General features: G+C 56.6%; 1 protein-coding gene across 1 annotated transcript; it reads left to right on the top strand.

Moving 5' to 3' along the window:
• Positions 1-5,839: 5,839 nt before the first annotated feature.
• On the top strand, positions 5,840-11,336 carry KCNK15 (potassium two pore domain channel subfamily K member 15). Its single transcript, XM_049650720.1, has 2 exons — positions 5,840-6,197; positions 10,078-11,336. Exons 1-2 carry the CDS (start codon positions 5,915-5,917, stop codon positions 10,785-10,787), a joined length of 993 nt encoding a protein of 330 aa, XP_049506677.1. The 5' UTR covers positions 5,840-5,914; the 3' UTR covers positions 10,788-11,336.
• Positions 11,337-11,763: the final 427 nt, after the last annotated feature.

Here is an 11,763-nt window from a genome sequence, read left to right as displayed (position 1 = left end):
CCCACCCCCGTCAGTTAGTTTTTTAAATTATTAACCAGAACAAAAGTTTTAATATCTCCACTAGCCCAAACTCCCAATGGCTCAGACCGAATGGCCGCAGACTCCGTGTCAGGAGTCCTTTGAGCAGCTCTGGCGGGTCCCGACAGTCAGGGACAGGGTCATGCTCAGCTGCCACTTGTCCCCTGACCAGTATCTGCATCAGCCTAGGGACAATGGTGCCCCCCCCCCAACACACACTGGGTACAGCTATGGTGTTTCCGGTAGGTTCCATCTCTCTGGGCCCCTCGAACCAGTGCCTGGAAGATTCTGCAAGACCCCCAAATCCTACCTATAACCTTCTTTAAATTAGCGAGAGGCAGCTTTTTAACATCTTGCAGCCCAGATCCCTCAATGATCCTCCAGCTGCAGAAAGGTCACAGCTGCCACCTCCAAGAAGCTGGTACCTGAGGCCCAAATGATCCGTTCTTTAAGGACGGAGACAAGAGACAGAGATCTTATCAGGAAAAATGCCTGAGCCCTCCAGGCTTCTGGAAAATTACTGAACTATATTCTAACTACAAAAATCAATCCTTTGAGATCCCAGGAGGCCTGGGGAATAATTGGGGTGGAAAAGGAAAAGACAACATTAATTGGGTGTAAGGGGTACTCACATGTGCTGGGACCAGTACAGAACTACTGGTACTCCCATGTCACAGATGAGGAAACTGAGGCTCAAAGGTGACGTCATTTGTCGAAGACAGAACAGAGATCTGACTCACTCAGAAACTCCTGTTCTTTCTGGGTTATTGCCCTACCATGTGCCACCTTGGATGACAGTCCCTTCTCCCTGATCCTGGGTCTTCCCTCTGACATGAATGGCATGGCCTGCCTGGCTCACAAAGTTTTCAGAAAGCTCTAGACTCATAAGGGATGTGAAGTGCTCTGAAAGGCACCCAGGGTCCAGCTGGGGACTGGGATCACCCTTCTTGTTGTCCTCAGAGCTGGCAACCCTGGGGCTCTGGAAGAAGATCAGTGGCCTCACTGAGGGGCCATGCGTGGGACTCCGGCATGAAGGGACAGAGGAAAATCACTGGGTCCCCTCAAGTTCCCAGAGTGGGAAGAAGGGGAGCAGGTGGGGGGGGCAGCTGAAGGGGGTGCCTCGGAGTGTTGCTGTTTTTGGTGACGGCTCAGCTGACGGTTTTGCAAGCTGAGAAATACACACACACAAACTCTAACCTCCTCTGGCTTAAAATAGAGCTGCTGAACCAAAAATGCCAAGCACAGGGCACAGTCACCTGCCCGGCGGGGCCAGACAGCTCCAGCATGGCCCCAATAATACCCACCCTCAGTGGGCACATCTGACAAACCAGCTGGGTGTCACAGGGTCCTCACGATGACGGTGGGGGCAGGCGGCCAGCCAGTTCTCCTCAGCTCCATCTTCGGAAGAGGAAGGTGGAATCCAGAGAGGCAATGGGGGCGGGGGGGGGGTGATAAAGCCGGTGGCATCTTGCCTGACGAAGCACCATGGTGTATTGGAAGGATCATGACCTTGGGGACCGCGCAGCCCCGAGTTCGAGTCCTGGCTCAGCCCCTGCCTGGCTGTGAGGATGGGACAAGCAGGGCGCCTTCCCTGTGCCATGGTTTCCTGCACTAGAAAGGGAGGGCCCCGTCAGTAATGTGGGAGAATGTGCCTGGCACACACACGCACTTCCAGAAAAAGAATTCCTGACATCTGCAGGCAGACAGTTGTAAAAAGGGAGGAAAAGCAGTGAGCTGCTACTGGGCACCTGGAAAATGGCACACAACATCTTCTATAATCCTCGATGCGGTCCCATGAAGGGGGCGTTATTATCACTTTCATTTCTCACATGGGAGAAGCGAGGCCAGAGAAGTGTTCTACCCACACTCACCCACCGGGAAAGTGGAAGAGCTGGAATTTGAACCCAAGCCTCGTTGACTCCAGCTGTGTCAATGACCAGGATCGTGAATTGTCCCCGGAAAGTTCTTCTCAGGCCCTTCTCAGGCTGTAAATCCACAGTGCTTCCCCATCCCCCCAAGACTGTGGCCCCGGGTCTTGCCCCTCTGAAGTCTGGGCAGGAATCAAAAAAGTTACAGGGGTGCCTGGGTGGCTCAGTCGGTTAAGTGTCCGATTCTTGGTTTCGACTCAGGTCATGATCTCGCAGTTCGTGAGTTCAAGCCGTGCTGACAGCTCAGATTCTGGAGCTTGCTTCGGATTCTGTGTCTCCCTCTCTCTCTGCCCCTCCCCTGCTCGCACTCTGTCTCTCAAAAATAAATAAACATTTAAAAAAATTTAAGGGGCGTCTGGGTGGCTCAGGCGGTTAAGCGTCCCACTCGACTCAGGTCACGATCTCGCAGTTCGTGGGTTCGAGCCCCGCATCGGGCTCTGGGCTGACAGCTCAGAGCCTGGAGCCTGCTTAGGATTCTGTGTCTCCCTCTCTCTGCCCCTCCCCTGCTCATGTTCTGTCTCTCTCTCTCAAAAATAAATAAACACTAAAAAAAATTTTTTTAAGATTTTTTTTGAATAAAAAATAAAAAAAGAATAGAAAAGCTACAAATAAGGCTGCAGCGCCAGAATCCTGCTTCTGGGTCTCTGAGCCACGGTCTGGCTCCTCAGGAAGAGAAGTGAGTCAGAGCACACGCCACAACGTCTCTATGGGCCTAGGCGTTCGCTCACTTGTGACGTCTGAGGCAGTGCCTAACACTTCCAGATGGTCCTCAGGGGCAGATGCTGCTCTTGGTGCCTCCGGCTTATGGGCTCCTTCGATGCTCACATCAGTGAAGCCGTCCCTGCTGCTGCTCCCAGAAATGGTCACAGACGTGGCGGCTCGAACAACACCAACGTGCCATCTTCCACTTCCGTAGGGTGGAGGGCTACCCGGGTCACACAGATGAACTGCGCTGAAACTGAGATGCTGGCAGGACTGCATTCCCTTCCGGAGGTTCTAGGGAGGAACTTCCTTGCCTTTACCAGATTCTGGAAGCCACCTGCTCTCTTTGGCTTGTGGCCCCTTTCTCCATCTTCAAAGCCAGCGACGTCAGGCCAATTTCTTCTAACGGTTGTCCCTCTTCTGCCTCCCGTGTCCACGTGTAGGGACCCTTTTGAGGACACTGGGCTCACCCAGACTGTCCAGGATCCAGGATCACCTCCCGTCTCCAGGTCAGCTGATTAGCAACCTTCCTTCCACCTGCAACCGCCCCCTCCTCTCTGCCACGTACCCTAACCTATTTACAGGTGCCAGGGAAAGAATGTGTGCATCTTTGGGGGGCCATTCTGTCGAGCACAGCACCTTATGAGATAGGAGCTTTTCCAAACCCCTTTTACTGGGGGTGGGGAGACTGAGGCATCCCAGGTCCACACACTGGTAAGCAGCAGAACTGGGATATGAACCCAGGCAGTCATGGTGCAGAGTGCATGCTCTTAACTTCTACAGGCGGCTGTGGCTCCTCCGTCCGCAGCCACCAGGTGTGCGCTGTGCCAGATCCGGGTGCTGAGGACAGAGAGGGGACCAAGGTAGGATTCCTGTCCTCAGGGGGAGCATAGATATGGAATGTGAGGATCCCAATGCACTGGAAAGAAGGGAAGACGGCAGGAACTCAGAGGCCTCTGGCGGCACAGAGAAGGCCGCCCGTGGAGGGGTCAGGGAAGGAGATGTCCAATGAACTGGGAGCTGAGGCTGAACAGGGCATCGGCCATCCAGGCCTACGGCGTAGGAGATCGCGATGACAATATGCATGAATACTTGCCAAGCGCTTCACCCGGGGTCTGGCCCACCGGCAGGCATTCGATACATGTGGGCTGCGGAGTGTAATGGAGAGAAGACCGTTTCAAGCAAAGCAAGAGTTTGTGCAAGGAACTGAAAGTTCTGTGTGCCTGAAACAAACAAAAAACCGCAAAGGGGCTGCTGGAGTAGAGATGGGGGGTGGGGGGGACAGGGGATGCATGCCAAGGCTGCAGCAGAGACCAGGCCATGCAGATGCTCTGGACACCTGCAAGAGAGGCTGCCCGTGCTCGCCCAGAATCTCCACGAAGACCCACCCATTTCAGAGTGAAATGAATGGGTCTCACCTCAGCGCTGGGCGGCAGGAGTGGATTCCTAGGGAGTGAGGTCAACGGAAGGCTCTCCGAGCACCCAGCCGGTCAGGCGAAAGACCCAGGGGTCATCCGGAGCGCCCCCTTGCCCTCCATATCCAGCCCGTCGGCAGGTGCTGCTGTTCCGTGCGTCAGGGTAACACCAGCTGCAGTAACAGGCTGGCCCCACAGCTCAGGGCCTTAATGCAACAGAAGTTCAGAACAGGTGCTCCTGGCGTGGGGCAGCCTTGGGCTGCGTAGTCAGGCACCCAGTCCCCTTCCACCCTGCGGCTGTGCTCTCTCCTAAAGCCTTTGCCTCTCTGCATTCAGCCTGCAGGTGGGGGAAGAGAGGTGGAGTGCGGCACGGGGAGGGGTCACTTCTGCCCACATTCCATTGGCGGCAGTTCTAAGTGCAAAGGAGGCTGGGAAATGTGGCTATAGCTGTGTGCGCCCAACTCCAGCCCACCACCCTATCCCAGATCCAGCCCCCCACCTTCTCTGCACCTCCAGGGCCCTGCCCCTGGTCCAGGCCAACCCCCACCACGCGTGGGGACTACGAAACTCTCCTAACTGGCCTCCACTCTTAGCCACCACCCCTTTTCCACAGGACAGCCAGGATGCTCTTTTTTTTCTTTTTAATGTTTATTTACTTCTTTTTCTTTTTTTTTTCTTTTTTTTTTTAATGTTTATTTATTTTTGAGAGAGAGAGAGACAGAGCTTGAGCGGGGGAGGGGCAGAGAGAGGGAGACACAGAATCCGAAGCAGGCTCCAGGCTCTGAACTGTCAGCACAGAGCCCCACACGGGGCTCGAACTCACAGACCGCAAGATCATGACCCGAGCCAAAGACGGACACCCAACCCACTGAGCCACCCAGGCGCCCCAGGATGCTCTTTTTTAAAAATGCTAATCAGAGGGGTGCCTGGGTGGCTCAGTCCGTTAAGCACCTGACTCTTGATTTCAGCTTCGGATTCTCTCTCTCCCTTTCTCTCTGACCTCCCACCCCTGGCTCATGTTATCTCAAAATAAATAAAATTTTTAAAATTATTTAAAAACATACAAATGTCTATCAGATCACTGGTGTGGGCATCCTGCTTACAGCCTTTCCAGCTGTAACGAATAGACCTGCATAAGGACTTGTAAGACCCTGTGTGAAATCGCCTGTTTTCCTTCTGCTGCCTGCCCCTCCACCCCCCAGCTCCCCAATCCCCCTGGTTCCAGCCACACTGCTTCTCTGCTTAAAGGACTTGCACTGGCTGCCTAGATGCTGCCTCCCCAGTCACTCCTCAGAGAGGCCTGTCCCGCCACCTCAGCTGGTGGCGCCCACCTCCCCCCCCCGAAACTGTCTCCCTTCTGTCCCACACTTGTCTTCAATGATCTTCGTGTGTCTGTGCTGTCGCCAACCCTCTTTCCTAGAGTATCAGCTCTATTTACCCCCAGGAAGCTTGTTTGCACCAGTAGGTGCTCAGTAAAGATCTGATGGATGACTGACTGACTGAACGAACGAGTGAATGACTGGCCCAAGGTCACAGGACCACAGTGGTGGACGGGACATCTGCACGGCCGGGCTTTGGGCGCTTTGCTCCAGCTGTCACCGTTGGCAGACACCTGCGCCGTTGGGTAAACAAAGGCAGGTGTTGGCAGGGGGCGGGGCGGCAGGAGGAGTCCTCTCGGTCCTCCTCGGCCCCCCCCCCCCGGGGCCCCCCCCCCCCCCCCCCCCCCCAGCTCCCCCCTCCAACGCCCGGCCGCCCGCAGCCCGCTCCCCGCCGCGCGGGGCGGAGGGCGCAGCGCGGGGCGGCCGTCGGGGCGCATGGACGGGCCCGGGGCGCGGGGCCCGCGGCGCCGCCATGAGGAAGCAGAGCGTGCGCACGGCCGCGCTCATCCTGTGCATCCTGTCCTACCTGCTGGTGGGCGCCGCGGTCTTCGACGCGCTCGAGTCCGAGGCGGAGCGCGGCCGCCAGCGGCTGCTGGCCCAGAAGCGCGGCGAGTTCCGGAGGAAGTACCGCTTCTCGGCCGAGGACTACCGCGAGCTGGAGCGCCTGGCGCTGCAGGCCGAGCCGCACCGCGCCGGCCGCCAGTGGAAGTTCGCCGGCTCCTTCTACTTCGCCATCACCGTCATCACCACCATCGGTGAGCGGGCCCCGCGGCGCCCCCCGCCCCGGGCTCGAACCCCTCCTCTGCCCCCGCCCGGGCCCGGTGGCTGTGGACCAGTCGTTTCAGCCGCCCTCCGCCGAAAGGGGACGGCGTCCCACGCGGGCGGGGCTGGGAGGAGTCGGGAGCTCAAGTTCGCCCAGAGGTGGCACGCGGGAGTGCTCGGGGGAAGCCTCCAGGGGCCGGGAGACAGGTGGAGCGGGGCGAAGCGCGAGTGGCTGGAGACCGAGGCTTCCTTGCCTGGCTGCATCACACTAGCTGTGTGACCTCAGACAAGTTGCTTAACCTCTCTGAGCCTCCGTTTTCTCCTTTGTAAAATAGGGCTGCTAATAGGCCCTATCTCAGGGCTGTACCGAGATAATTATTGTCAAGGAGATAATGTGTGCAGAAAGTTTTAGCGCAGGGCATGACACATACAAAGCACTAAAAAAGAGAGAGAGATTGATTTTTGTATTATAATTATTATGCCGTTACTCCATGACAATGGGATCTAGTCTGTCTTAGTCACTGCAGTGTACCCAGCCGAGCGCATAGTAGACACTCAATAAATATTTGTTGAAGGAATGACTGATTACCACAAGCTTTGGACCTCACCCTCGGGGATCCAGAGCAGTTTCTCTGCAGCATCTGGACCGTCAGTCGTTGCCATGGCTACCGTCTGGCTGGTACCTGCTGAGCAGAAGCCTGGGGAAGCAGGAAAGGAGAGAAGCAGGCTCTGCAGGGCTCCAGGCTGGGTGTCCGCTGCTTCTCGGGCCCCAGCTGTGGATGTCCAGGCACCCCCTAGAGCTTGGATCACCACTGTGGAAGCCTGAGCTTTGGAGAAAGTTTTTTCCTAATGCTCTTGGCGAACGAATGTGAGCTGTGGGTTAAAAGCCCGAGTTCTGCAATTACATAGCCCAGAGTTCTGTTCTCATCTCTGCTGCCTCCTGTCTGTCTTCTCTGGCAATTGAACGTACCTCCCGGAGTCCTGGTTTTCTCGACTGCAAATGCAGTGCTTGCTACCTCGCTGGGTGGTTGCCAGGTTTAAATGAGGTCGTGTGTAAAATGCTTGGCAAGGTGCCTGAGGCTAAATAGGCACTATTAATTGGTCATAATAACAATATAACAATTCATTGTTTGCCAGCTGTGGGCCCAGCTCCCGCTCAGCCCATTATGACCCCCCCTGTGAACATGGGCACCCCTGCTTCCCTACCCAGGCTCAGCCCAAGACACTCCCTGTTGCCATGCCCAGTGGTGTGGGACCCCACCCACCTTTTCTGCCCTCCCCCACGTTATCTGGAAGGCTCACAGCTGGTTTTGGCCTTTTCTGTGGGCTGTTCCTCACTGGCACCTTGGGGAGCTGGGGGAAAGAGACCCAGTTTGGAAACAGCTGGAGCTTTGCCTTTTCCGGCCACCTGGGGGCGCCAGCTGGGGCTGTGTGGTCCCGGCTGCAAAAGCCAGCCTTGCAGAGAGCCCAGCGCCAGAACCCAGGAGCTAGAGCTCTCTGCAAGAGGCACTGAGGCGCAATGGAGGAGAGTGGTTAATGGCTCAGGCCCTGTGATGTTTGGGCAGCTTCCTTGCTCTGAGCCTAGTTACCTTGTCTGCAAAAACGGGAGACTAATATTGCATACAGTAATTAGGAGGGTAAAATAAAATAATCTATGTAGAGTACCTAGCATGTTTAGTTATTATCATTGTTCGTTTCACTCTGTCAAAGCCTGACCTAGCCCCAACCAGCTGGAAACAGCACTGCTTCGCATCTTACTGCTAAAAAGGTTCCCCTGTGTCGCACTCAGCACCCCCTTCAGTTTGATTTGATTATTGATGATGAGCATTATCGATATTAAACTTTCATTGGGCCTTTTGTCTGTGTCAGGCTCTGTGCAGGGCACTGGTGACTAGGGACACACAGAAGTGATTGGCATGGTCTCTGGCCTCAAGGAGCTCACAGTCTCGTGGGCGGAGCTCCCCCCAAAAACAGGGGGCAAACTGATGGGGCCACGCAATAGAAATGTGGACGTGGAGCCACAGATCTTTAATAACATGTATCGTGTCGATATTCTGAATAAAAGATGTGTGCACGCAGCATACACAAAAGGGTAGAGAATGAAAAGGAAGTCTCCCTCTCACCCTGTCCCTCAACCCATAAATCTCTTTCCCTGGGTCAAATACAGTTACTGGTTTTTTGTGCATCCTTCCACATATATTCTCTACCTGTGTATTCCTTTAAAGCACACACACATATAGAGACATTAGGTTATACACACTGTTTTGTCTCGCACTTTCTTTTTTCACTTAATATATTTTGGCGATTTTGAAAAAATCAATCCCTAAAAAGCTGTGTCATCTTTTTCTTGGCCGTATAGCAGCATTTCTCAACCCTAGCACTACTCACATGTCGGACCGGATAACTCTGTTGTGGAGGGAGGGCTGGCCTGTGCATCACAGGATGTTTAGCATCCCTGGCCTCTACGCACAAGACGCCAGGAGCACACAACCATCCCAGTTGTGACACCCAAAATGTCTCCAGACATTGCCAAATGTCCCCCTCAGGGGCAAAATGACCCTTGGTCGGAACCATTGCTGCGTAGGGCTCTGTCATTTGGTTGGCACCATGATTTATTTCACCAGGCCCCTACCGATGGACACTTAGGTTGCCTAGTTTTCACCACGAGCCACGATGCTTCCCTGATGCCCCCCATGCACACCTCACTTTGCACACACATGTATTTTGGAGGACTAACTTCCTAACTGTGGAAATGCACGGGCCAAGCGTTTGTGTGTTTACATTTTGGCAGATGGTGTCCGTTTGCTAGAGGGGGCACCTTCTTTGGACTTTTCCTGGGTTATGGGCCTCTGTGAGAATACCCTGAAAGCTTTCGCTCCTCTCTCCAGGAATGCTCGGTCCCTGGGGATGGCATGGTGGTCCAGGACTCCAGGAGGCCCACTCGTGTGTAGGTCCCCGACAGCAGTCGAGGGGACCTGATGAAGAATTACTACATCAGACTGAAGAAGTGCTTAGCGAGGGCTGGCTTGGAGCAGGATGTGGGAAGTCGTGGACTAGGGCAGCAGGGAAAGGGCTATCCAGGGGAGGAAAAAAACCATGAGAAGAGGCATGTGGAGGTGGGAATGCTGGTTGGGGGCACAACACGGGGTGGGGCTGGACAGGTGCGGGGTGGTAGGGGGAGTCAGATCACCAAGGAGCTCCGACACCAAGTGAGAACTGGTAGGTGCTTTACCCTGTGGGTCCTGGGGCACCATGGAAGATTTTGCTTGATGTTTAAATCAAGGCATTCTTCACACACGGTGAAACACACATTTTTCAGTGTCGCAGCCCTCGGCGAGTTCTCACGGGTGAGGACCTGTCCTGCAGCCACCACCGAGACTTAGCAGGCTCCCATCACCCCCAGATTTGTCATGCCCCTTTCTGGTTAATCCCCTCCTCCAACCACAACGACTGGCGACCGCAGATGTGCTCTCTGTCCCCATAGTTTTGCCAGAATGGTTCCAGAATGCCATTTCAATGGAACCATGGAGTGTGTAGTCTTTTGCGCTTGGCTTCTTTCGCTCCCCGTAATGCAGCTGAGACCCATCCTTTGTTGGCGCAGGTAACCCCAGTTCATTCCTTTCTGTTCCGGAACGGAATTGCATTGTACGTGCGTACCGCAGGTTGTTTACGCGTTCCCCAGCCGAGGGACGCTGGGTTGTTTACAATTTGGGGCGGTTAGGGATAGCCACACAAGGTTTCAAAGGCGGGGAATGACCTAGTTAGAAGCAGCAATTCAAGACGCTGCGCAGGCTCCGGGGGGGCAGGGGAGGGAGCCCGGACAGGGCGGCTGCGGCCGGTGCTCACCATCCCTCCCCTCCGCTCTCCCTGCAGGGTACGGCCACGCCGCGCCGGGCACGGACTCGGGCAAGGTCTTCTGCATGTTCTATGCGCTCCTGGGCATCCCCCTGACGCTGGTCACCTTCCAGAGCCTGGGCGAGCGCCTGAACGCGCTGGTGCGGCGCCTCCTGCTGGCGGCCAAGCGCTGCCTGGGCCTGCGGCGGCCGCGCGTGTCCACCGAGAACATGGTGGTGGCCGGGCTGCTGGTGTGCGCCGCCACCCTGGCCCTCGGGGCCGCCGCCTTCGCGCACTTCGAGGGCTGGACCTTCTTCCACGCCTACTACTACTGCTTCATCACCCTCACCACCATCGGCTTCGGTGACTTCGTGGCGCTGCAGAGAGACGAGGCGCTTCAGAGGAAGCCGCCCTACGTGGCCTTCAGCTTCCTCTACATCCTCCTGGGGCTCACGGTCATCGGCGCCTTCCTCAACCTCGTGGTCCTGCGCTTTCTGGCGGCCAGCACCGACGCGCCCGAGCGCGCCACCCGCCGCGCCAGCCCGCTCCGCCTGGGGGCGCCCGAGAGCCGCGGCCGCCCTCCGCCCCGCCGCCCTGCCCGCGCCGGGGGCTCCGCCTCCATCTCGTCCCGCGTGCACCGGCTGCAGCTGGGAGCCCGCGACAACCTGGCCTTCTCACCCCCCTCGAGCCCTGGGGCTGTGGGCGGCGGCACGGTGGGCAGGCCCCCGGCCCGGCGGAAGTCCATCTGACAGCCCTGTCCCGGGCCCCGGAGGGTGGGGGTTGGGGGAGGTCGAGGGAACAGGAGGGGCTAGGGTCACCTGTCAGGGCATGCTCCCCAGAGCTTGGAGAGGGTAGAGGGGCTGTGGCCTCAGGGCCGTCTTCTGCCACGAGCAGTGTGTCTTTCCCTTCTGTGGCCAGCCCCTCCCTCCTCTCCAAAAATCCATTAAAGCCGCACCTTAAGCACAAGCACGTCCTGTAGGTGCAAATCCCCGTGGTCCGAACTGTTTTAGGAAGGCGCGGCCACATCAGCCACCCAGGAGAGGCTCTCCACAGGCCCATGTCATCAGCTAGCCCTCCCGAGTGGAAACAGGTGGCTGTTTCTCTGCTGAGAGAGGAGGCAGGTTTTCCGTGTTGTAAGGGAAAATGCGGGACTTTCAACCCTGGGAGGCAGGCAGTGAGGCCAGCTGCTCACACCAGGAGAGGCATGGGGATCGGATGCACTGAAGGGAAACAGCTCCTGTCCCCGAGTGGAGGGGCGGACAAATCTGCACTATTTAAACGATCGCTCATCCTCTTGCTCAATGTGTAGAGTGGAATTGACCCCCGTGTGAATGAAACACACCCTCCGCCCGACACCCCCCCCCATGTTCTTTGTCCTTGGCGAGCGCCATCTGAGGACGAGGGGGGCCTTGTTGACACCCACCACATCACTGGAGCACCTGGACGCAGTCAAATGCTGTGGGAAGACCCCTCTTCTGGAAGCCGTGAGATCTGGGTCCTGCCAACTGCCCTCAGCGTGACCTTGGGGAATGTCATCCCCTACCTGGGCCTCAGTTTCCACATCTGTAATGACTGAGTTCACCTGGAATCCTGTCCCCACCCCCCACCCCCTGCATCTCTGGAAGGGTTCCTGGGATGCACCCTGCCCCCTAAGGTGTCCGTGGGATCCTGCAGCGCTCGGCTTCCTCAAACACCAACTACCCGTGGCTTCCCAGATAGAACTCT

Source organism: Panthera uncia (assembly GCF_023721935.1).
Source record: "Panthera uncia isolate 11264 chromosome A3 unlocalized genomic scaffold, Puncia_PCG_1.0 HiC_scaffold_11, whole genome shotgun sequence".
In the NCBI taxonomy this organism is placed as follows: domain Eukaryota; kingdom Metazoa; phylum Chordata; class Mammalia; order Carnivora; family Felidae; genus Panthera; species Panthera uncia.
This window is presented reverse-complemented; position numbering and strand designations above follow the sequence as displayed.